The 26406-nt window shown below is 43.8% G+C and overlaps 1 protein-coding gene across 1 annotated transcript in view; it reads left to right on the top strand.

Annotated features, from left to right (window-relative positions):
* dync1h1 (dynein, cytoplasmic 1, heavy chain 1) overlaps positions 1 to 26406 on the top strand; it is a 52877-nt gene that overhangs the window by 6995 nt on the left and 19476 nt on the right. Inside the window, 43 exon segments of the mRNA XM_058749802.1 lie at positions 1172 to 1825; positions 2627 to 3049; positions 3975 to 4154; positions 4239 to 4388; positions 4478 to 4520; positions 4523 to 4623; positions 5489 to 5629; positions 5704 to 5880; positions 5964 to 6074; positions 6159 to 6278; positions 7174 to 7413; positions 7496 to 7651; positions 8743 to 8856; positions 8934 to 9044; positions 9128 to 9337; positions 10225 to 10371; positions 10450 to 10616; positions 10702 to 10875; positions 11206 to 11371; positions 11629 to 11817; positions 11901 to 12095; positions 12567 to 12849; positions 13618 to 13718; positions 13801 to 13960; positions 14442 to 14682; positions 14772 to 14955; positions 15617 to 15829; positions 16798 to 17036; positions 18281 to 18437; positions 18513 to 18740; positions 19424 to 19654; positions 20312 to 20452; positions 20530 to 20763; positions 20932 to 21138; positions 21210 to 21331; positions 21417 to 21582; positions 22284 to 22447; positions 23490 to 23619; positions 23694 to 23827; positions 24461 to 24575; positions 24651 to 24814; positions 25019 to 25234; positions 26032 to 26236. Coding sequence (XP_058605785.1) covers positions 1172 to 1825; positions 2627 to 3049; positions 3975 to 4154; positions 4239 to 4388; positions 4478 to 4520; positions 4523 to 4623; positions 5489 to 5629; positions 5704 to 5880; positions 5964 to 6074; positions 6159 to 6278; positions 7174 to 7413; positions 7496 to 7651; positions 8743 to 8856; positions 8934 to 9044; positions 9128 to 9337; positions 10225 to 10371; positions 10450 to 10616; positions 10702 to 10875; positions 11206 to 11371; positions 11629 to 11817; positions 11901 to 12095; positions 12567 to 12849; positions 13618 to 13718; positions 13801 to 13960; positions 14442 to 14682; positions 14772 to 14955; positions 15617 to 15829; positions 16798 to 17036; positions 18281 to 18437; positions 18513 to 18740; positions 19424 to 19654; positions 20312 to 20452; positions 20530 to 20763; positions 20932 to 21138; positions 21210 to 21331; positions 21417 to 21582; positions 22284 to 22447; positions 23490 to 23619; positions 23694 to 23827; positions 24461 to 24575; positions 24651 to 24814; positions 25019 to 25234; positions 26032 to 26236 — 8004 coding nt within the window.

Below are 26406 nucleotides of genomic sequence, written 5' to 3'. Positions count from 1 at the left end.
TCCATTGATGTATGGTTTGTTGGACAATATTTGGCTGAGATACAACTATTTGAAAATCTGGAACCTGAGGGTGCAAAAAAAATCTAAATATTGACAAAAAATCTAAATATTAAGGAAGTTCTTAGCAATGCATATTACTAATCAAAAATTATTTTTGATATATTTATGGTAGGAAATGTACAAAATATCTTCATGGAACATGATCTTTACTTAATATCCTAATGATTTTTGGCATAAAAGAAAAATGGATAATTTTGACTCATACAATGTATTGTTGGCTATTGCTACAAATATAGCTGTGCTGCTTATGACTGCTTCTGTGCTGCAGGGACACATATATGATCATTACCATACAGCTACAGATGTGACCAGAAGAGACGAACCTCAAATTTGGATTTAAGAGTCTTTAAAGCTACATTCACTCTGTCAAAATCTGATTATTTGAGAATCCGATTGGAAATTTAAGTGATTGACAGTCCATACTTTGTATTGCAACTCTACAGATCCAATTTACAATATCTTCATTGATTTCTGTGGCATTGATGTTGCATTGGTATGCTGACATTAAAAAAACAACTACAAAGTTTGTGATACAGATGTTCTTACAACATAACGACATGTTGCATTTGTGCTTTATTATTACGACTTATGAGTCACAGAATTTAAATAGAATTTCAAACCATATATGAATGTATCTTGAAACATATTTGTAAAAATTGTTTCATGAGGGTTTTTTTTGCCATTCATACTTGTTAAATATAATCACATTCCAATTGTACGTGCTCAAAAGTGCACAATCAGCTTGAATTGTATCAAGAGTATAACAGTGTGGACATATGTAAGGGATGATTAATCGCAGAATATATGTTGTATAAGACTGAAGGGCTTTATGTTGTGATGATAACCGGCTGGATGACATAATTACATATTTGTACACAATATTGAATTGAGTTCTAATATTTTATTAACCAACCAAACATAAAGCTTCCACAAAGAAAAAATGTTCCCAGCAAGTGAATAGCACCGACTGCAGGTACCTGGATGAGCCTGTGATATTTACCTGTTGTTATTAAGCAATGGCATACCTTGGAATGTGGTGACTGACCAATCAGAATTGATTATTCTACAGAGCTGTGTAAAACCAAAGCTAATAGTCTTTGCCTCTCTCCAGGTGTCCGCCGTGCCCCAGCATGCTCAGGGAAAGACGGCCGAGCCTGACGATATGAAGGTGGCCGAGGTGCTCTTCGATGCTGCAGACGTCAACGCCATCGAGGAAGTCAATCTGGCCTACGAAAACGTGAAGGAAGTGGACGGACTGGACGTCTCGAAGGAGGGAGTGGAGGCCTGGGAAGCGGCCATGAAGCGGTACGATGAGCGCATCGACCGTGTGGAGACTCGCATCACGGCACGCCTGCGCGACCAGCTGGGCACCGCCAAGAACGCCAACGAGATGTTCCGCATCTTCTCCCGCTTCAACGCCCTGTTCGTGCGGCCGCACATCCGTGGAGCCATCCGAGAGTACCAGACGCAGCTCATCCAGCGCGTCAAAGACGACATCGAGGCTCTGCACGACAAGTTCAAGGTGCAGTATCCTCAGAGCCAGTCCTGCAAGATGAGCCACGTGCGAGACCTGCCTCCGGTCTCCGGCTCCATCATCTGGGCCAAGCAGATCGACCGGCAGCTGACGGCCTACATGAAGCGCGTGGAAGACGTCCTCGGGAAGGGCTGGGAGAACCACGTGGAGGGTCTGAAGCTCAAGCAGGACGGAGACAGCTTCCGCGCCAAGCTCAACACGCAGGAGATCTTCGACGACTGGGCAAGGAAGGTTAGACCTCAGTTCTGCCTTTGAGTTAGTCGACCTTAAAGCGATAGTTCACCCAAAAATGTCGTTTAATTACTCGCCCTCATGTCGTTCCAAAGCCGTAAGACCTTCGTTCATCTTCAGAACACAAATGAGGATATTTCTGATGAAATCCGAGAGCTCTCTGACCCTGCATAGACAGCAAGGGAACGAACACGATCAAGACTCAGACACGTAGTAAGGAGTGAGTCGAGCTGATTGATGAGACAGACAAGACCATAGCGGATGATTTAGTTTCAGTTTTGAAAAAGCGTGTTGACTTGCCGTTTATCTAAGGTCATATTGGAAGTTTAAAACATGTTTCTTATTTAATTGGTTCCACAGTGTTTGCTGATTTTTACTTTATTTAAACTGTGTAATTTATTTGACATTAACGTGTTTGCCGTGCCTCTAAGCTTCCTTATTCGTTTTGCCGATAAATGTTCTACGAAGATGTTCTGCCGCCATTGTGGAGACCATATCTAGACACATGCGCTTGCTTCCGCTTCTTGTCGTATTACTCTCCACAATGGCGGCAGATAAGATGAGAAGAATTGTCTATTTTTAAGTCTTTTCCCTTGGCGTTCAATATTTCTTGACTTTCTGTGCAATGGTTCTCTGTTTTGTTGAACCTCACCCATTCCACAGTCTGATAGTGTTTGATAGTTCGTGTTTCATGGTTTATAATCTTGCTGATCTGTTTTGTTTTGCATACGCACTTTGGTCGACTTCGGTTGTTTTAAAATGTGCTATATAAATAAACATTGTATTGTATTGTTTTGAAAGGTGCAGCAGCGTAACCTGGGCGTGTCCGGACGCATCTTCACCATCGAGAACACGCGCGCCCGCGGACGCACCGGAACCGTGCTCAAGCTCAAGGTCAACTTCCTGCCCGAGATCATCACGCTCTCCAAGGAGGTGCGCAACCTGAAGTGGCTGAGCTTCCGCGTGCCGCTGGCCATCGTCAACAAAGCCCATCAGGCCAATCAGCTATATCCCTTCGCCATCTCTCTCATCGAGAGCGTCCGCACCTATGAGCGCACCTGTGAGAAGGTGGAGGAGAGGATGTCCATCTCGCTGCTGGTGGCCGGTCTGAAGAAGGAGGTGCAGGCGCTCATCACCGAGGGCATCTCTCTGGTCTGGGAGTCCTACAAACTCGACCCATACGTCCAGCGTCTAGCCGAAACCGTCTTCAACTTCCAAGAAAAGGTCCACCTGCTTAAGATCGGTTAAACTAGAGAACCAATCAGATGATTGGACACACACACATTCTTTATTATTAGGGCCCTAGGATTTCCGCGATGCAGAAAACATGGATGGAATCGCGGAATCCAGTCATAAAAACGGAATTTACAGTTTAACACGAAATATCACGGAATTTGTCAAAGTTTGGATGAATTAATCAAAAGTACTATGAATCATTGCACTTCAATCAAATCGCGATATGGACTAGTATCTGTAAATATTACCTCGTGTCAATGTGTTTTACAATTTTTTTTTTTTTATTTGAGTAAAACTAGCGTCATATCATACACACAGAAATGTAAAAGTATGCTGATTGGAGGATTTAAATTCTTGAAATCTGGCGACCGCAAATGAAAGTTTTGTGGAGGCTCATTATCAATGCAAATGCCAAATTAAAATGAAACATTTTCAGGATAAATAACCAGCAGACTTTTATTCTTAAAAAATTTGAGAGAAGCAGAACTTGAGATCATGATTAAAATATGATTTATTGTGCAGCCTGACATACAAGCGTTTAAGCTTAAGATCACTGAGATTCACTTTTCACTGCACTTGGCGATCATGTAGTCCAGTCACCGTTTGATGACGCAAAAGGAAAGCATCAGTTTTTACGTTGAGCTTTGTAGGCGATTTCCTAATTTATGATTATAGTACATTTTAATATGGTTACTTTTTGTGTAAACCTACTTTTTCAGTTAGGCCTGCTGAAGTAGCTACTGATAAAAGCTTAATTGGAACTAATAATCTGTATCAGCCCAACAAAATGGATAAGAAACATAAATTCGGTTGTGTGTGTCCATAATTCGGTTGGTAGTGTAGATGTTTTGTTTGCAGTCAGGATGAAAAGAGACGCGAGTGTCATGTTGATTAGTGTGTGTTTTGCTCTTAGGTGGATGATCTTCTTCTGATCGAGGAGAAGATTGATCTGGAGGTGCGCTCGCTTGAAACCTGCATGTACGAGAATAAGATGTTCACTGAGATCCTCAACCGCATCCAGAAGGCTGTGGACGACCTGAACCTGCACTCGTACTCCAATCTGCCCATCTGGGTCAATAAACTGGACATCGAGGTGAGTTCAGCTGGACAGAAGCGCAGGGGACACGTCTGTTCAGAGAGTCGTGTTTGATCAGATGTGATGGTGTTTCCTCCGTAGATCGAGCGCATCCTCGGGGTGCGTCTGCAGGCCGGACTCAAAGCCTGGACGCAGGTTCTCAGGGGACAGATGGAGGACAAGGCTGATGTGGACATGGACACTGAGGCTCCTCAAGTCAGTCACAAGCCCGGAGGAGAACCCAAGATTAAGGCAAGACCTGATAGTCGTCCTGTAGTTTTGAGACTGTCTGCACTGATGATTCGTAACGTCACACTGAAACGTTTTCTTCGTCCAAACAGAATGTCATCCATGAATTGAGGATCACAAACCAGGTCATCTATCTGAACCGCCGATCGAAGACTGCCGCTACAGGCTTTACCAGGAGATGTTTGCTTGGAAGATGGTCATTCTGTCTCTACCCAGAATCCAGAGTCAGAGATATCAGGTGTGTTTGTGTTTGTGGAAAGACAGATCGCTGTAGCGTCTCAGTCCAGAAGCGGCAGCGCGAAGCTCGCGTGATCTGGTCATCCTCCACTTTAATACAAGTTACAGCACAAAATAAACATGAATAAACATCTGAAGGTACATTTAAAATAAAGAGTACAGCTTTACCGTATCCTGTCAAATGTAATCGCTCAATCAGTGTTTCAACCAAGGAAGGATGTCAATATAACGTCTTGTAAACAGTATGTAGCGTAATATGACATTCACGTCAAACATTCGGTGACCATAAACTAGTCAGGTAGACTCTAGAGAGGAGCATTTTGCAAAATACATGCACTATATAGCATATCGTTTTTTTTTTACTGTTCTTCAGTGGTGTTTAATTTATATTTGAAGTTTTTATAACAGCCATTATAAATGTTTATATTTCAAAAAACAGATTGGAGTAGAAATATAATCATTACTTTATTATAGAAACTTCATTGAGTGTAATTGAAGTGTTTGTATATAAATCAGTTAATTTTATCCTTCAGTATTATAGTAATGTAGTGCCAACTGACTCTCATTTGTATTTTACAGCATTAGTTGAGATTTTATTTTCTTTGAGGAAAATTTGGCACGTACTGTACCTGTTATATATCCAAAATAATCAATATTGAATGGAATCGTGAAATTTGTGTCAAAACTCAGCCCTAGTAACCAAACAGTTGCTGGTGCCATTGACTTCCATAGTATGCCACAAAATAGTATGGAAGTCAATGGCTACCAGCAATTGTTTGGTTATTAACATTCTTTAAAATATAATCTTTTGTGTTCCACAGAAGAAAGAAAGGTTTGACTCTCTTTAACGTTCCCTCTTCACGCAGGTCGGCGTTCACTACGAGTTATCAGAAGAGGAGAAGTTCTACAGGAACGCTCTGACCAGAATGCCTGATGGTCCGTCTGCGCTGGAAGAAGCTTACAACGCCGTGAAGGAGATCGTCTCGGAGGTGGAGCAGTACGTCAAGGTAACGTCGTCTTCTCTTAGAGTGAGCGAGTGAAGCGTATTCAGACGCGAGACTGACTGCGTTTGCTCCGTCAGGTGTGGCTCCAGTACCAGTGTCTGTGGGACATGCAGCCCGAGAACATCTACAACCGTCTGGGAGAAGATCTCAACAAGTGGCAGGCGCTGCTTGTGCAGATCCGCAAAGCTCGAGGCACGTTTGACAACGCAGAAACCAGGAAGGAGTTTGGGCCGGTCGTCATAGACTACGGCAAGGTCAGGAGGAAGCCGCTCGCAGTCATGAGGTTTCTCTCTGTGAATGATCACGCTGAAGTGTTGTTCTTTAACGTGTCGTCTAGGTTCAGTCCAAGGTGAATCTGAAGTACGACTCGTGGCATAAGGAAGTGCTCAGTAAGTTTGGACAGATGTTGGGCAACAACATGCAGGACTTCCACTCGCAGATCTCCAAGGTGGGCGTCGAGCTCTCGCTGATGGGTAATGTCATGTTTGTTGCTCAAGTGAATGTTCTGAACTGTTCTGTGATCCTCGTGCAGTCTCGTCAAGAGCTGGAGCAGCATTCGGTGGACACGGCGAGCACCTCTGACGCGGTGACCTTCATCACGTACGTGCAGGCGCTCAAACGCAAGATCAAACAGTTTGAGAAGCAAGTGGACGTGAGTACAATATACCTCCTACAGAGTCTCAGCCCTCTGGTGATGGTCGGTTGTTTTTAAGCATATTTATTTAATTATTTTTACGAAACTTGGTAAACGTTTTGGCACTTGCTAGGTGAACACACAATGTATGTGTATATATAATGGACGTTAATCGCAAAGGTTAAATGATCCTGGAAAACAAACACTTGCATTGGAATTGACAGCATTGGAAATTAATAGGAAGCAAGTTTCATCTAGTAGAAATTTTGGTACCATGACCAAAAAAATCTGACTGAAAGCTAATTTTTTGAGATATCAACCTCAAATTTGGAGCACAATGTGTTTAGATGTATGGCTTTGTTTTTCTTGCAGTTTTAGAAAATATGTATTTCTTATAAAATATTTTTATGCATTTTTCGTGATAAACTTATTTTTTTGTATCTCTCTTTTTAACTTTTTACTTGCAAGTGTGGTCTTTAAATAGAGATCAAACTTTAGTCTGTGCTCCAAAGCATTCAAGATTTACAACCGTTTAAGTAGGAAATTTCATTTTCAGGTCTGTGCTTAAAAAGTGGTTAACAGGTAATAAATGTATCATAACATTAATGTAGTGCCATAAAATCCTCTAAAAATACGAAATCTTAAATAAAATACATTTACATTTAGTCATTCAACAGACGCTTTTATTAGATTTAGTTTTTTAGTGAAGATGGCTAAGGACTCAGCATTGACGAGCTAAAATATAGTACTTTAATTTAATTGAAATTAATTTAAAAAAATTTTTTTTTTTTTAACCATCACCTGAACAACACGAGAGGGTTTAATACGATTTTCTGGAGAAAATGTTATTGAAGTTCCAAGACTGATAAAACAATATAGCGGAAGTGCCATTAAAGTCTCTGGTTCCGTGCAGATGTTCCGTAACGGCCAGCGTCTGCTGGAGAAGCAGCGGTTCCAGTTCCCTCCGTCCTGGCTGTACATCGATAACATCGAGGGCGAGTGGGGCGCCTTCAGCGACATCATGAAGCGCAAAGACACGGCCATCCAGCAGCAGGTGGCCAACCTCCAGATGAAGATCGTGCAGGAGGACCGCGCGGTGGAGAACCGCACCACAGACCTGCTGTCGGACTGGGAGAAGACCAAACCTGTGGCAGTACGTGTCTGGAGATGGTCTGAGAGCGCTGGACGATGTTTACAGCTCTCTTTCAGTGTTTCTCTGCTTGTTGTCATTACAGGGCAGTCTGCGTCCAGAGGAGGCGCTGCAGTCGCTCACCATCTACGAGGGCAAATTCGGCCGTCTGAAGGATGACCGAGAGAAGTGTGCGAAGGCCAAAGAGGCGCTGGAGCTGACGGACACAGGCCTGCTGAGCAGCAGCGAGGAGCGAGTGCAGGTGCGTCACTACTGCGAGGCGGTGCTTTACAGGTGTCTGGTATAGACGTGTTGATTTCAAACAGGTTTGTTGCACTTAATCAAGCAGAATGAATGTTCTAAAGAGACACAAACCAACTAACAAGCACAGAATTGATCAATCTATTAATGTTTGAGCTGCAAGGCCAGTTTATTTATATAGCACATTTCATACACAATGGTAATTCAAAGTGCTTTACGTAAAAGGAATAAAAATGCAGTGCAGTCAATTCAGACACTCATTCAGTAAATGCACAAAAATTTTGTTTAAATGTGCAAATGAGGCATTAATCTAATTAAATATGCACTAATATGCAGAAATCTGAACATTGGATAAAGCAAGGTTAAAAATGATTTTTATTTTTGTTGATATTAGAGTTAAAGGTTTTTCCTAAGGGGGTTTTGGATTTCTCTTTTTATCGCTACATCGGAAAATACTGTCAACAGACAGAAAACAAATTTCATTTTCTCCATGTTTTTAGGAATAAAATGTTGTACAAGTCAGTGTGAATGACATCTGAACAAACCTTCAGAATATAGAGAGGAATACAACTGTACAAAATTTGGTGAATGTAAGAAAAACTCTTTAAAGATATGGATTGAGATTGAAATCTACAGGCGCAAATATATGAAGTGCAATTAAATAAACACTTGGATGTTTTCTTTTCGCTTGTCTGAAAGAAGACACAATATGAAAGCAAAACAGACAAAATCACAAAACTGAGCAGTGCATGCAAACAACACTGGATTCATTTAGCTTTATATAGTATTTTTGCTTTCAGTTTTCTCACTCACTCATGTTGAGATTAAACTGTCAAGTCACCTTTATATAGCGCCTCTAACGATACAGATTGTCAAAGCAGCTTTACAATATCAAATAGGAAAATAGTGTCTCAATAATGCAAAAGGACAAATAGTGAACACTCTATTTTCAGTTCAAGGCAGTTCATCATTCAGCTCAGTTCAGTTTAAATGGTATCTGTGCAGTCAAGTCGACGATATCGCTGGAAATAAGTGTGCTGAAGACCCTGATCTGCTCGTAGTGCTCTTGTTAACGCGTGTGCTGTTTGTCAGGTGGCTCTGGAGGAGCTGCAGGATCTGAAGGGTGTTTGGTCGGAGCTGTCGAAGGTCTGGGAGCAGATCGATCAGATGAAGGAGCAGCCGTGGGTCTCTGTGCAGCCGCGTAAGGTGAGCGACGCACCTGCCGTCTCGTGTGACTCGTACCTGAGCCTCGCGTTCACTGAGTCTGTTGTTCTTCTGTGCAGCTGCGCCAGAATTTGGACGCTCTCCTCAACCAGCTGAAGAACTTCCCCGCCCGTCTGCGGCAGTACGCCTCCTACGAGTACGTGCAGAGACTGCTCAAAGGATACATGAAGGTGAGCCGGTCCTGCATTAACAGGTGAGAATGCTGGGATAGCGTCAGTGAAGCGCCTAACCCGTTAGCTGTGCTGATCCTCAGGTGAACATGCTGGTGATCGAGCTGAAGTCGGAGGCGCTGAAGGACCGGCACTGGAAGCAGCTGATGAAGCGTCTGCATGTGAACTGGGTTCTGTCGGAGCTGAGTCTGGGTCAGATCTGGGACGTGGACCTGCAGAAGAACGAGATGGTGGTGAAGGACGTGCTGCTGGTGGCGCAAGGAGAGATGGCTCTCGAGGAGTTCCTCAAGCAGGTCAGCATCCGGCACACACCTGTCACAGATCTAACATTAACATGTGATTTCTGTCCCAGCTGTTTACCTTTACAGACATAACCCCCACTATTTTTGTAACTTGTGTGTTTTTAACAAACTTGTGTGTATTTGACCGTTTAAGTGCAATAAGACATGAAAGAGAACTTACTCGCATGCCGTGTGACGGATGCTTTCTGTGTGCATGCTTCAGATGTGTGCGCTCAGAAAACCCAATATCAGAAGATTAAACTAGTGCTGTTTAATCACTAGTAGGACTGATTAATCACATCCAAAATAAAAGTTTTTGTTTACATAGTGTGTGTGTATTGTGTATATATAAATATATATTAGGTCCTAGGCCATTGAGTGATTTATAAACGAGTAAAAGTACTTTGAAATCAACCCTAAATGTAACTGGAAGCCAGTGTAAGGACCTGAGGACTGGTGTGATGTATGTGTGTATATATATATATACACACACACACATACACATACACAGTACACACACATAGGGCCTGTGTTATGTAAACAAACTTATTTTGGATGCAATTAATTGCGATTAATCGTTTGACAGCACCAGTTTAAACTAATATGATTTAAAAAGCATGATTTTAGGCGGTGGACAAACATGTTTTTTGGCAGAATGTCTGAGGTACGAGCTGTAAAGACACAAAGTGAGCGTGGAACAGCAGAAGAGACATGCACAAAAACAGCCTGTTTCTGCTTCCACTCAACATGGGCGTTTTCAAAATAATATAATGATCTGTGGGGTGTTTTGAGCTGAAACTTCAGACACATTCTGGGGACTTTTATATTACATCTTGTAAAAAGGGGGACTAATAGGTGCTGTTTAAAGATGTGTGTTCACAGTTTCCTCTTCACTGCAGATTCGTGAAGTGTGGAACTCGTACGAGCTCGACCTCGTCAACTATCAGAACAAGTGTCGCCTGATTCGCGGATGGGACGATCTATTCAACAAAGTCAAGGAGCATATCAACAGTGTGTCTGCCATGAAGCTCTCGCCCTACTACAAGGTACCGAACGGAACGAGAGAAACCGTACGTTAGAGAGAAATGATGTGTTCCTCCGTGACTCGTCTCTGTTCTCGGCAGGTGTTCGAGGAGGACGCTCTGAGCTGGGAGGACAAACTCAACCGCATCATGGCTCTGTTTGACGTCTGGATCGACGTGCAGCGCCGATGGGTTTACCTGGAAGGCATTTTCACAGGAAGCGCAGACATCAAACACCTGCTTCCTGTGGAGACGCAGCGCTTCCAGAGGTCAGGGGTTGATTTGATAGATTACACGAATGTGCTGAAGGATGCAGGCTTTGGGCTTTAACATGCGACTCGTTTGATTTCACAGCATCAGCATGGAGTTTCTGGCCCTGATGAAGAAGGTGACCAAGTCTCCTCTGGTCATGGATGTCCTGAACATTCAGGGGGTTCAGAGGTCGCTGGAGAGACTTGCTGATCTGCTGGGAAAGATCCAGAAAGCGCTGGGAGAATATCTGGAGAGAGAGCGCTCGTCTTTCCCCAGGTTAGACATTTCGGCTTTAAGATATACTGTAAGCCCCATCCAGTGTCCGTTAAACATGATGGGCTGATGGGAATTTAAGACTGGCTAGTTTTAGTCGTGTTTAGATCGCTCTCAGACTTTTATATGATGTGTTAACCTGTGATTTAGTGATACAGAAAATTTTGCTTTCAAAATTGTGCATATTAATAGTTTTTGAAAAATTAGCAGTTTATGCTATGCTGTAATAAAAATGACATGTTGGTAAAATAATTGCAGGCCGTGATTCAGTATCCGCACTGTCACGGTTGTCCAAATCAGTAAGACTTACAGAGTTGTTTCTGTTTCCCGCAGGTTCTACTTTGTTGGTGATGAAGATCTGCTGGAGATCATCGGCAACAGTAAGAATGTGGCCAAACTGCAGAAACACTTCAAGAAAATGTTCGCTGGAGTTTCAAGCATCCTGCTGAACGAGGACAACACGGAGGTGCTGGGAATCTCGTCCCGAGAGGGAGAGGAGGTACGGCTCGTCCGGAGAGAGTCATCTGGAACATCCGTTATGTGTTTGTTTGGTTACTGATGCTAACTTCATCCAATATGAGACAAATTCAGTTTCAGCTATAAAGCAGCTCTGCAGAAGACATTAGTGTCATTATTCAGATCGATTCAGTTCAAGTTTTGTTCTCATCTGAAGCATCAGTGCAGTTAAATCTATAACATGCGTGAATATTAGTTGTCTTCATGTGGGAAACCTCTTGAATGCGCTGTTGTTTTCAGGTGCTCTATAAGACGCCGGTGTCCATCACGGAGCATCCGAAGATCAACGAGTGGCTGACGCTGGTGGAGCGCGAGATGCGGGTGACGCTGGCCAAGCTGCTGGCCGAGTCTGTCACTGAGGTGGGCGCCTTCAACAAGGGCACGGGTATCGACCTGAGCACCTACATCAACTGGATCGACCGATACCAGGTGACCCGTCCTCCCAAACTAACCCAGCATCTGTACAGCATACGTCTTCATGAATGCTTAACCTCCGTCTCTGCTGCGTCCAGGCCCAGCTGGTGGTTCTGTCCACGCAGATCGACTGGTCTGAGAACGTGGAGAACGCTCTGACCACCATCGCCGGCGGGGTGGACATGGGTCCGCTGCAGGCCGTGCTAGTGAACGTGGAGGCGACGCTCAACCTGCTAGCCGACACGGTTCTGATGGAGCAGCCGCCGCTGCGCAGGAGGAAGCTGGAGCATCTGGTGAGGAGTCAGAGTGTGCTGTGAAACTGGAGATTAATGCAGCTTGAGTTGGCATTCACGTCGTGCCTTGCTTATAGTTTCTGTCCATTACATTTGTTTTCAGGGCAGATTTTTGACTCGTATGTGAGCGCTCTAACACAACACAATGCAGCAAGCAAAAACCGCAACGCCAGGCTTTCTGTGTGTCTTAATGTCTAAGATCAGAGCAGAAAGTCTTAAAATCAAAAGTAATATCTTCTGTATTGTTCTTCTTTACTTGGTCTTAAAAAGGTCTGAACATCTTAAATTTACCTTCATAAAACCTGTGAAATACAATGGACAAAGATGTCCTTCTAATGCACATATACATGGATGCAGATATTTACTCCAAGTGCGAGCTTGTTGAGCATCAGTATGACGAGTTGAACCATGAGCTCTGTCTGATCATCTGGAGCTGCAGACGTGTTCGTGACTTGTTTTTTTTATTCGTAGATCACGGAGTTGGTCCACCAGAGAGATGTGACCAGAACTCTGATCAAGAACAAGATTGACAACCCCAAATCCTTTGAGTGGCTCAGCCAGATGCGCTTCTACTTCGACCCCAAGCAGACCGACGTCCTCCAGCAGCTCTCCATCCAGATGGCCAACGCCAAGTTCAACTACGGCTTCGAGTATCTGGGTGTGCAGGATAAGCTGGTGCAGACGCCGCTGACCGACCGCTGCTACCTGACCATGACGCAGGCGCTGGAGGCCCGTCTCGGAGGATCGCCCTTCGGTCAGTGTGTCCATCTACACAGGGTTCCTGTGGGTCCTTATAAAGTCTTAAATTTGATCAAATTTAAGGCCATAAAAAGTCTTAAATTGTACAAGAAAGTCTTAATTATGATCATAAGAGGTCTTAAATTTGGGGACGGAAAGACCAAAGTTGCGATATGGCTGTAATGTGGTGATTAATCTTCAGAAGGCTATGAAGTTGTTGACTGCCGTTACCGAGGAAACGGTTATATTTCTGCCGTTCCAAAAGCGCCCCCTGCTGGCAGAGAATGAATGTGCATTTTCAATAAGCCTGTTTTTGTTCAGACCAATGCGAAAATCAACCCTGCAAACACGCAGAGATGTGAATGTGAACTGGTGGATCGATAAGAAGATAATGCATTATAAAAATCTAAACCGTAAAATGTTTGTATGTTATTTAGTTAAAATAATAATTTATTGATGATATTTGTTTAAATTAATATAATGACTAATACTTGGCTCATCCATTTTCTTAATGATTTAAAGGCTGAAATGGGAAGTGTATAATCTTATAAAACTTAGTTTTTGTGAAAACCTGTATCTGAACACTAGATTATTTATTTTTACAGTTTTAATATTACTATAGACATACCCCCCTCATATGGTATTAATTTTATTTGTGCGGGTTTTAAAAAAGGTCTTAAATTTGAGCTTAAAAATCCTGCAGAAACCCTGCTAGTGTCGAGCTCATAGACGTGTGCACGTGAGCTGAATGTAAGCAGTGATGATGGCCGTTCTTGTTCTGTAGGTCCTGCTGGAACCGGAAAGACTGAGTCCGTCAAAGCTCTGGGTCACCAGCTGGGCCGCTTCGTCCTGGTCTTCAACTGCGACGAGACCTTTGACTTCCAGGTACGACTGGCGTCACAGGATGGGTGTTGGGGTTCACTAACGGGTGTTTAATCACAGGGTTTTGTTATGTGTTGTCTTGCAGGCGATGGGCCGCATCTTTGTGGGTCTGTGTCAGGTGGGCGCCTGGGGCTGCTTCGACGAGTTCAACCGTCTGGAGGAGCGCATGCTGTCCGCCGTGTCTCAGCAGGTCCAGTACATCCAGGTGGCGCTGAGAGAACACAGCAACCCCAACCGAGACCGCAGTACGTGCATGATATAGATCCCAACTAGGGCTGTCCAAAAAAAAAAAACGAATTTAGAAATTTAAAATACTTTTTTTTTTTTTTTTTTTATAAAAATCCACATTCGAATGCAAAAACGTTGCACGAGATGCAACGATGTAAGTGTCGTTGCTTTTTAATGTTTTTGTTAGCCTATCCAGCTGAAGCCACTAGATGCTGCGCTGCTGCGTTGTTCATTCAAAATACTGCAGAAAAAGAAAATATTAATGCAGTGAAGATTTTGTTTACGTCAAAACTGAAACCAAGTCGTTCAAATAGAACGCATATTTTTCGCATCTTCTAGAGGGACATCATAACTGAAATTATGCCCATTAAATTTGAATATTGATATTTAAGTACAAAATTCTAATTAGGTTTTTCAGCCATTTTGACAGCCCTAATCAGAACATCATCATCATGTCATGCGAGTCAGGTGATCACCGTAGCTTTGCTTTGTGTCCAGGTGTGCCCGTCACCACAGAGCTGCTGAACAAACAGGTGAAGGTGAGTGCGGAGATGGCCATCTTCATCACCATGAACCCTGGTTACGCCGGACGCTCCAACCTGCCCGATAACCTCAAGAAGCTCTTCAGGAGTTTGGCCATGACCAAACCGGACCGGCAGCTGATCGCTCAGGTCATGCTGTACTCACAGGGCTTCCGCACCGCAGAGATCCTCGCCAAGAAGATCGTCCCGTTCTTCAAGTACGCTCTGGTCTGGATGAGGGTGCAGGGTCAGCTGTTGTTGTGTGTATGAAGTCGTAACGTAACCCTGCTTTGATCTGTCTTTGCAGGTTGTGTGACGAGCAGCTGTCGTCTCAGTCTCACTATGACTTCGGTCTGCGAGCGCTCAAGAGCGTGCTGATCAGCGCCGGAAACGTCAAGAGAGAACGCATCCAGAAAATCAAACGAGAGAAGCGTGAGCGCGGTGAAGACGTGGACGAGAACGAGATCGCAGAGAACCTTCCGGAACAGGAGGTGAGCAGACCGAGCCTGAAACTGAAGGCTGTTTTACGACTGTAACGTGATGCGTTTCATATCAAACAGAACGAGTGAAGAGCATGAGAGCTGATCGGTTAAACTCTATATTACAGGAGACATTGAAAGAATAAAAGAGGCCTTAAAGTCATTTATTTCTATTGCTCTTCACAACACTGTTTCAAAACATTCTTGCGTAATATCATGTTAATGTTCATAATATCTTCATGCCTTATAGTTGAATGTAGCAGATTAGAGCTGAACAATAATATACATTTTTAAACCATACAAATAATCAAGCAGTTGAGATTTATGTAGTTTTAATTGCTTTACATGAATATACTGTTTGTATGTGGATGGAAGCAGGACATGTATCCAAATTTTTTTTTTTTTTTTTTTATGTAAACAGTTGGGCAATGATATAGTTAAATTTGGTGACAAATCCAGGCTTTGGCAGAGATGTTTGTTTTACGTGACTTGTTATTTTTTAGAATCTTATCATTTTGATGAAAGCTTATGAATGATGCACTTGAGTCTTTCATGATTAGTCCTGGAACATGAATAAAGGAAAGAGTGCGGTTTAATGTCATGTTGACAGTTTGAAGAGTAAATCTTGTTATTACGGTGATTTCTGACCGCGCTTCATGTGCTCGACCGTCAGATTCTGATCCAGAGCGTGTGTGAGACCATGGTGCCGAAGCTGGTGGCCGAGGACATCCCGCTGCTCTTCAGCCTGCTCTCCGACGTCTTCCCCGGCGTCCAGTACATGCGCGGAGAGATGACGGCGCTGCGAGAGGAGCTCAAGAAGGTCTGCGCTGAGATGTACCTCACGTACGGAGACGGAGACGACGTGGGCAGCATGTGGGTGGAGAAGGTAAGACGCGCTTCATAGAACCAGCACATTAGGGATGGAACGATTCATATTTTAATTATCAAAACCGTATTCGATTACCACGATTTGAACAACGGAGGATAAATAAATACTGTCCAGCATAAAGCAGTTTTTAGTAACAGTGTCATGCAGTGCACGGCAGCGGAGTAGTGTAGTTCTGTGTGAAAACATGTCTGAAAAGCTGGGAGGTTTTAAACAAGTGCTAAGAGAATTATGCAAATGAATATATGAATGTACCTCTGAAGGTTCTTACTGTCTTCAGAAAAGATTTGATGGCATTTTGTTTTCATCTTCGCTCCATGTAATACCTAATAAAGTAGTGTTTTAATCGTAATGCTGCTTTGTTCACGGAGTTTACGGTAAACTGTAATTCTGCTGCTCCATCAGCGCCACCTGCTGTCAGAGACTGGATTTACACAGACTTACATTCACATTCAGCCTGTGAGCAGACTCCGTCCGGACAAAAACGGACCAAATCTGCATGCCCTGCTTTAATTTATGACCGGTTGATGAAAAACAAGCTTATGTGGATTCTACATTTTTAAACAATTCGGATAAGTTATCTAGAATTATTTATAGAGAATATAAAATACATATTCATTTATTCATCTTTTTGACTTTTCCCTTTTCTTTATTTAAAGGCTGAAATGTGAAGCTTATTATTTTATGAAAAGTAGATAAACTCATGTTGTCATTTTAAAATCCAGACATCATTGGTAATGTTTTTGTGTGTTTATGCAAACATAAAGCCATTTTATTTGTTGTTTGAGTTTAAATCTAAAACTTGAAGTGATTTATGTGTCAGTACTTCTTGAACATTTCCAGCAGATTTTAACAATACCGTGATCGTTTTGGTCACTATAATCGTGATGAGAGATGTTCATATCGTCACACCTCTACAGCACACACAGTGAGTCATGAGTCTTGAGCCGTTTGCTCTTCTTCCTCAGGTGCTGCAGCTCTATCAGATCACGCAGATCAATCACGGGCTGATGATGGTCGGCCCGTCGGGCAGCGGGAAGACCATGGCCTGGAGAGTCCTGCTCAAAGCCCTGGAGAGGCTGGAGGGCGTGGAGGGCGTGGCTCACATCATCGACCCCAAAGCCATCAGCAAAGACCACCTGTACGGCACGCTGGACCCCAACACACGCGAGTGGACCGACGGGCTCTTCACACACGTGCTCAGAAAGTGAGTCCTCGTCTGTCGTCACAGCTCCGATTGTGATTTTTGGGTTTGTTCTGACCTAACCCTAACCCATTTCTATCACCAATTGGGTTTTGGTTCCTTGCCGCTGTCGCCTCTGGTTTGCTTATTTGGGGACACTTAGTATCTGTGCAATCAAGTCGACGACAATTGCTGGAAATTATTTAAACTGAACTGGGCTGCGTTTCCCAAAAGCATCGTAGACCCGTTGCCACCAATGGAGCTACGATCAACTTAGGCTTACGATGCTTTTGGGAAACGCAGGCCTGACTTTAGCTGAAAATTGGGCTTTTACTATTGTCCTTTTGCATTATTACACACTATTTAATACTGTAAGCTGCTCTGACAATCTTTGTTAAAAGCGCTGTATAAATAAAGGTGACTTTCAGTGTTGGGGGTAACGTATTACAATGAGAGTTACGTAATCAGATTACTTTTTTTAAAGTAACTAGTAAAGTAACTCATTACTTTTTAATTTAGAAGGAAATATCTGAGTTAAATAAGTGACTCCAGTGTTTGTCATGTATTGAGGGACAGCTCTGGTGTTGCCATGTTGAGAGAAATCAGGAGCAAGAACATGATCTTACTGTAGTTCTAGACTAAATATCAACATTATTTATCATCTCACCTGCACTAAAACACATTCAGGGTTCCTCACAATCAATAAAAACAGTCAGATGCAAACTCAGAATATTATACAAACCTGCAATAATTAAATGTTAAAAATAAGACGAATATCATCCCATCTGTATTGTATTTAATCGCATTTTAATAATGTCTTTGCTACTGACCTACAATGATCCAATGCTATCATACTAATAAGCAGAAATGACACATTTGTGTTATATTTTAGTTGTTGCTGAATAGTGTTGATCTTTCTTCTTCTGCGTCATATTCTTCATGTGATTAGTTTGAGCGGCGTCTCTACTGTACAGACGTGATTTACATCTCCTTCAGTCTGAGGCGCATTCACTTCACTTATCATGTGAAAGAGCTTTTATATTTGTAAAAAGAGCTTTTTATATTAAAAACTAACAAGCAAGCCCTGCCCAGATTCAAAAAGTAACCCAAAAGTAACGTAACGCATTACTTTCCACAAAAAGAAACGAAGTAACATAATTACTTTTTTAGGGAGTAACGCAATATTGTAATGCATTACTTTCAAAAATAACTTTCCCCAGCACTGGTGACTTGACCTTTCCTCATATGCTGTGTTTGCGCTCGTTCAGGATCATAGATAACGTTCGCGGAGAGCTGCAGAAGCGGCAGTGGATCATCTTTGACGGTGATGTGGATCCGGAGTGGGTGGAGAATCTGAACTCTGTGCTGGACGACAACAAACTCCTGACTCTTCCCAACGGAGAGCGTCTTAGCCTGCCGCCCAACGTACGTAGCAGCTGATCTAACGATCGAGTCTGTGATCGTGATGATGCTGATGCTGATGATGCTCTCGTCACACAGGTGCGCATCATGTTCGAGGTGCAGGACCTGAAGTACGCCACGCTGGCCACCGTGTCTCGCTGCGGCATGGTCTGGTTCAGCGAGGATGTTCTCAGCACCGACATGATCTTCAACAACTTCCTGGCGCGTCTGCGGAGCAACCCGCTGGATGAGGGAGAGGATGAGGCCCAGCGCATGAGGAAGGCCACGGAGGACGAGAGCGAGGAGACCGCCTCACCGATGCTGCAGGTACGACTGAAGAGTAACGGCATGCAAAATGACAATGATCTGAATATCAGCGGTCGCTCTATATCTCTAATAATATGTCTTAGTAAGATGAGACTGAAATGATTCAGACATATAATGCAATGCTGATGGAGAGATGAAGGAATAAACGCTCCTCAGAAGATGTGAGATGAAGATCATTCCTCCGCTGAGGAACAGTGAAAGTAAAGCTCCTCAGAAGATCCTGAGGATCAGATTTGAGACGCACTGATTTTTCTAGAAAATGATTGATGGAGAATCAAGTAAAGCTGAGCTGCTTCAGTCCAGTAAGTGTTCATCTGGAGATATGACTGCAGTTATTGATATTTGACACGAGAAGCAGCGGCTGAAGCTGGACGCTTGTACAATTACACTAAAAGAGCTTTTACTGGATAAAACACTCTAAACATGCAGGAGATTGAGTGTGAAACAGAATAGTTTTGATCATTTAGAGGCCTTAGAAACTCACATCAAATAAGATACAGTAGCTTTGTAAGGTTAGATTAAAAACATTAAAACAAGGATCTAGAAGTACTGATGGAACACGGAGAAGAGTTTCAGCACGACCCTGATAACAATAGTCCCGTTCTGCATGCTCTATTATCGCTCCGTTTGTCCTTCATGCATGAACTTGTCAGTTTTTAGAGCCTCTTGTGTTTAATCCACAGATCCAGAGAGACGCTGCTGCGATTCTGCAGCCGTATTTCACCTCCACCGGTCTGGTCATCAAAGCTCTGGAACACGCGTCAAAGATGGAGCACATCATGGACTTCACGCGGCTGCGCTCGCTGAGTTCGCTCTTCTCCATGCTGCATCAGGCCTGCCGCAACGTCGCCCTCTACAACAACAACCACCCTGACTTCCCCATGCCCATCGACCAGCTGGAGAAATACATGCAGGTGCGAGCCAAGACACCTTCATTTATACAGCGCTTCTAACAATACAGATTTTTGTCAAAGCAGCTTTACAGTGTTAAATAGGAAAAGTAGTGGGTAATAATACAAAGGGACAACAGTAAACACTCAATTTTTCAGTTAAAGTCAGTTCATCATGTTTGAACAACTTTAAAGGAGATTTTCTCAATATTTAGATTTTTTTGCTCCCTCAGATTCCAGATTTTCAAATAGTTGTATCTCAGACAAATATTGTCCAACAAACCATACATCAATGGAAAGATTAAATGACTAGTTTTGTGGTCCAGGGTCACACATTTGTCTGAGATACAACTATTTGAAAATCTGGAATCTGAGGGAGCAAAAAAATCTAAATATTGAGAAAATCTCCTTTAAAGTTGTACAAATGAAGTTCTTAGCAATGCATATTACTAATCAAAAATTTTGATATTTACGGTAGGAAATTTACAAAATATCTTCATGAAACATGATCTTTACTTAATATCCTAATGATTTTTGGCATAAAAGAAAAATGTATAATTTTGACCCATACAATGTATTGTTGGCTATTGCTACAAATATAGCTGTGCTGCTTATGACTGCTTCTGTGCTGCAGGGTCATAAATGACAAACACGTGCTAACCTTTAACCTTTGTTGTGCAGAAATACCTGATCTACGCGGTGCTGTGGTCCTTCTCGGGCGACAGCAGGCTGAAGATGCGAGCGGAGCTGGGAGAATACATTCGGCGCATCACCACCGTGTCACTCCCGTCCGCGCCGAACGTGCCGATCATCGACTACGAGGTGCGAGCAGACGCAGTCTCAGCTTGAGTGCGAGTCGGAGGCGAGTGTGTGATGCTAACGCTGCTCTGAATCTTCAGGTGTGCATCACGGGCGAGTGGCAGTCCTGGCAGGGGAAGGTGCCTCAGATCGAGGTGGAGACGCACAAGGTGGCGTCGCCGGACGTGGTGGTGCCCACTCTGGACACGGTGCGTCACGAAGCTCTGCTCTACACCTGGCTGGCCGAACACAAGCCTCTGGTGCTCTGTGGGCCACCGGGCTCCGGGAAAACCATGACCCTGTTCAGCGCCCTGAGAGCCCTGCCGGACATGGAGGTGAGGAGCGGTCAACGCTCACTTCAATAGATTACATTAAACTGAACTTTTATTTTGACGGGTTGCTGTGAAGACCTTTTAGGTTTCCGTTTATGATGCAACGATAGTTCTGTGATGTGATGCTGGGTAGACTGCTTGGACACTTGTGAGATGTGTGTTTTTCTCCAGGTGGTGGGTTTGAACTTCTCCAGCGCTACGACTCCAGAGCTGCTTCTGAAGACGTTCGATCATTACTGCGAGTACCGCAGGACTCCCAACGGTGTGGTTCTGGCTCCGGTGCAGCTGGGCAAATGGCTGGTGCTCTTCTGCGACGAGATCAACCTGCCTGACATGGACAAGTACGGCACGCAGCGGGTCATCTCCTTCATCAGACAGGTGCGTGTGTGAGTGTCCGGCTGCTGCGCTGGTGTGTGTGCGCGGTGTAACCCGTGGTGTGTTGTGTTCAGATGGTGGAGCACGGTGGCTTCTACCGCACCTCAGACCAGACCTGGGTGAAGCTGGAGCGGATCCAGTTCGTGGGCGCCTGTAACCCTCCCACAGACCCTGGCAGAAAGCCACTCTCCTTCAGGTTCGCTCGTCGTCGTCATCACTACTAATAAAGAGATGTGTTCAGTGATGTCCTGACCTAACCTAACTGGTGTGACCGTTTGCAGGTTCTTGCGTCACGTGCCGGTGGTGTATGTGGATTATCCCGGCCCCGCCTCGCTCACGCAGATCTACGGCACCTTCAACAGAGCCATGCTCAGACTCATCCCGTCGCTGCGGACCTTCGCCGAGCCGCTCACTGCGGCCATGGTCGAGTTCTACACCATGTCTCAGGTTTGCATTTTAACCGCTTCATTGATAGTTTTCACCTGACGTCACACCCTTATAGGACGCACACCTGGAGGGCAAAACGAGGCTTTGCTCTGCTGACCGCCAGCTATTTTTACGCAGTTTGCATTTAGTAGTAGTGTAGTAAAACACTGATATTAAAAGGCGAAATTCAGTATACACCTTATTGATGATGCATACTTTGTACAGTCAAGCAGATGAATGCAATGCGCAAAGTTTTACATTTAAATATTTTCCCCTAGAAAACATTATAAAGAAAACACTGAACCATTTAGCACATTGCGTTCCTATTCCAGGCTCATCTGCTTACCTTACAGATGAAGCATACGTTATATAGGCGTGTACTGAATTTGATCTTTTAATATCACTGTTTTAAATACAATAAAGGCACTTTAAGTGTTTTTCACAATGTTTTGTCGTGCAGTTTTTAGTGATTGAAATATTACGGCGGGTGCTCAATATGGATGGCAGATTGCCAAAGTTTTGTTCACATCTTTGTTTTATTCTTTTGAGAGGTGATCTAAATATCTGCGGCTTGGAAACCGGTGGAAAATTGACAGGCTTGTGCTGCAGTTCTGTGGATGTTTTGCCCTCCAGGTCTCGTGATGAAAGCTTTGAATGCTCATGGGTATGAGCTGATGAAATCTTGACTGCTTTGGATTGAGCTGTCTGGTGTGTTTGAACAGGAGCGATTCACTCAGGACACACAGCCCCACTACATCTACTCTCCGAGAGAGATGACCCGCTGGGTCCGAGGCATCTTTGAGGCGCTGCGGCCGCTGGAGACGCTGCCTGTGGAGGGACTGATTCGCATCTGGGCTCACGAAGCGCTGCGACTCTTCCAGGACCGGTGAGTTTAAACTGATTGTTCAACCAAAAATGAAAATTACCCCATGATTTACTCATCCTTAAGCCGTCCTAGGTGTACATGACTTTCTTCTTGCAGACGAATCCAATCGGAGTTATATTTAAAAACGCACGGGCACTTACAAGCTTTATAATAGCGGTGGGTGTTATTATTCAGTAGTCCAAAAAAAGTCCAATAAAGCCCATCCATCCATAAATAAACAGTGCCTCACACGCCTGCGGGGGTGAATAAAAGTCTCCTGTAGCAAATTGATGCATTTTTGTAAGAAAAATATCCATATTTAAAACATTATAAAGAGTAATTGCTAGTCTTTAACTGAAAATTGAGTGTTTACCATTGTCCGTTTGCATTATTGACACACCATTTTCCCATTTAACACTGTAAAGCTGCTTTTACACAATCAGTATTGTTAAAAGCGCTGTATAAAGGTGACTTGACTTTTTATTATGGGTGGATGTGCTTTATTGGGCTTCTTTTGGACTGTTGAAATAAACACCCACCCCCTGCCATCATAAAGCTTGAAAGAGCCAGGACGTTTTTAAATATAACTCCGATTGGATTCGTCTGAAAGAAGAAGGTCATATACACCTAGAATTTTTGGGTGAACTGTCCCTTTAAGGCTCTTTCCTAACCTGTAGATCACGGTTACAATTTTGGTTCCTGTTTTGGAACAATGTTGCATTTCAAAGCGTACCAAAATGTGCATCAGCAGCAAACCTACAAGTCAAGTCAACTTTATTTATATAGCGCTTTTACAATACAGATTGTGTCAAAGCACTTAACAGTATCAAATTGGAGGATAGAGTGTCAGTAATGTATAATGATACGATTAAACACTCAATTTTCAGTTAAAGGCATTTCATTATTGAATTCAGAGATGTCATTGTCTAGCTCAGTTTAGTTTAAATAGTATCTGTGCAATCAAATCAGCGATAATCGCTAGAAATGAAGTGTCCCCAATATAAGTGTTCATTCTTGTGACGTTGCACACGGATTGAGCTGATTCTCCTGGTTCTCCTGGCAGATTGGTGGAGGACGAGGAGAGACGCTGGACCGATGAGAACATAGACATGGTCGCCCTCAAACACTTTCCCAACATCGACCGTGACAAAGCCCTTAACAGACCCATCCTCTACAGCAACTGGCTCTCTAAGGTGAGTGACCGGCTGAACTCTACCGGACGTCACCGCAGACTCCGAGACGACTGACCGCTTCTGTTCTCCTGCAGGACTACGTTCCTGTGGAGCAGGAGGAGCTGCGCGACTATGTGAAGGCCAGACTGAAGGTGTTCTACGAGGAGGAGCTGGACGTTCCTCTGGTGCTCTTCAATGAGGTTCTGGATCACGTGCTGAGGATCGACAGGTACAGAGAGCCTGAAGAAACACAGCTGTTTGTTATTTGGCAGGTCTTCCTCTACAATTAATCCAGAACGCGGCAGCAAGATTAATCTTTAATGATCCTCTGTGCACTGGCTGCCAATAGCTGCTCACATAAAATTCAAGGCATTAATGTTTGCCTACAAAACCAGCACCGTCTCTGCACCCCTTTACCTCAATTCATTACTTCAGACTTACGTGCCTCTAGAAGCTTGAGTTCTGCAAGTGAACATCGCTTTATTGTTCATCCCAATCCCAGCATCCTTATTCATCTTCAAGAATCGGCTAAAAACACATCTCTTCCATCTTTATTTGACCCTCTAACTGTCTCTATTCTAATTCTGTTATATCTATTTGTTTTCTTTTATATTAAAAAAAACAAAAAACTCGACCCTCTAACACTTGCACTCTATTTGTATTCTAACTGCTTGTTGTTTTTTATTTATATAAATAACTTAAATTTAAAAAAAAAAAACCTTGCTATGTGTACGGCGTTAGGCTAGCCGAGACTTGTCATAGCACTTGAATATTATTGCTCTTTGCTCATTTAGCAAATGACTAAATGAAAATATAACCCCGCTGATGGTTCAGTAACGTCACGCTGATGTTCTCCCTCCAGAATCTTCCGTCAGCCGCAGGGTCACCTGCTCCTGATCGGCGTCAGCGGCGCCGGAAAGACCACGCTCTCCCGCTTCGTGGCCTGGATGAACGGACTGAGTGTCTATCAGATCAAGGTTGGAACAAACTAATAATTGTCGGTCAGGTTTTATGGTGGTTTGGGGCTTTTGTAACAGATGGTTTCCTCACAGGTCCACAGGAAATACACCGGCGAGGACTTTGACGAAGACCTGCGGACGGTCCTCCGCCGCTCCGGCTGCAAGAACGAGAAGATCGCCTTCATCATGGACGAGTCGAACGTGCTGGACTCAGGCTTCCTGGAGCGCATGAACACGCTGCTGGCCAACGGAGAGGTGCGACCCGTGCAGAGCCGCTCTCGCTCTCCGTCTCTAGACTCATTCTAACCACTGGTCGCACTTTTGCGACTAACTTTCTCAGTTGTGGTCGCATGAGCACATGATTTGGTTGCACTTTTAATCAATACATGCTGATGAATAGTTTTTATTTTATCATAGTTTTATATAGCCCTGCGTGTTCTGAGCGCTCTGTGCTGTTGCAGGTGCCCGGCCTTGTTCGAGGGCGACGAATACGCCACCCTGATGACGCAGTGCAAGGAAGGAGCGCAGAAGGAGGGCTTGATGCTGGACACTCACGAGGAGCTGTACAAGTGGTTCACCAGTCAGGTGATCAGGAACCTGCACGTGGTGTTCACCATGAACCCGTCGTCCGAGGGGCTGAAGGACAGAGCGGCCACCTCGCCTGCCCTCTTCAACAGGTGCGCTTGTGTGTTTAGCACATGCTATCATCCATACATTTCATGCATTTGATCCGTTCATGTTTCCCTGGCACTCAAACCCATGATCTTGCTGTTGCTAGCACCGTGATCTACCATTTCAGCTATGAAGAACTGTTAATGTCCGTTTCTATCCACCTACTTTTATGCAAATTTTGGGATATCGCGTTAAAAAAAACACTGGAAGGAAACGCCATGATGCGTGTAAATTCTAAAAATGTGCATCAGAAAAGCTTTTGCGCTCCTGGGTTAAATAATTGTTTTGTCCGATTAGAAGATATACACGTGAACTACGATGGAAACCCATTTACTAAATAAATTCCAAAAAAAGTCATGTGAGATTGCCTCAGCAGATCATGTGACTGGATAACTGGACTAACCAGTGCACTGATCTCGTTGCACATCTCAGATGCTTTAATAATTTTGAGATGTCAAAGTCTGTCATAAAAATAACACATCCTCCCATAACTCAGGCATCCGAACAAAAGATAACATGACAGTGTTTATTGCATTTCATCGAGTGCAAGTCATTTATGTTGGAAAACAGAGCCACAGGTTCCCCGGTTGAGGCAACTTGCATTTTTATTATTAATGCTTTGCACCAGTTTCCCAGGAAGTGATTTTTTTTTTTTCTTTTTTAACACATGGGATGTAAACGGTGCTTTATTCACAGATGTTTTATTTGATATTCTAATTTTGTGTTTTAGTTAAAATCACAGCTAATGTCGACTCCTGTGTGCTCTTTCTCTGACCGCTGTTGCTTCTATGCTCCTCCTCAGGTGTGTGCTCAACTGGTTTGGCGACTGGTCCACTGAAGCGCTCTATCAGGTGGGTAAAGAGTTCACCAGCAAGATGGACCTGGAGAAGCCCAACTACAAAGTACCGGACTACATGCCCACCGTGTACGACAAGCTGCCGCAGCTGCCGACCCACCGCGAGGCCATCGTCAACGGCTGCGTGTTCGTGCATCAGACGCTGCACCAGGTCAGACAGCGGCTCTGCTCGAGTTAGAGCTGCACGATTAATCGTTAAAAGATCATGATCTCGATTCAAACACCCACACGATCTGATTTCTAAATGACAACGATTCTCCCGTGTCTATTAAACCATTAAAAAAAGTGCTACCGGGGCATTCAAACCTGTTCATACCCGAC

Source organism: Onychostoma macrolepis, chromosome 17, assembly GCF_012432095.1.
Source record: "Onychostoma macrolepis isolate SWU-2019 chromosome 17, ASM1243209v1, whole genome shotgun sequence".
Lineage (NCBI taxonomy): Eukaryota > Metazoa > Chordata > Actinopteri > Cypriniformes > Cyprinidae > Onychostoma > Onychostoma macrolepis.
This window is presented reverse-complemented; position numbering and strand designations above follow the sequence as displayed.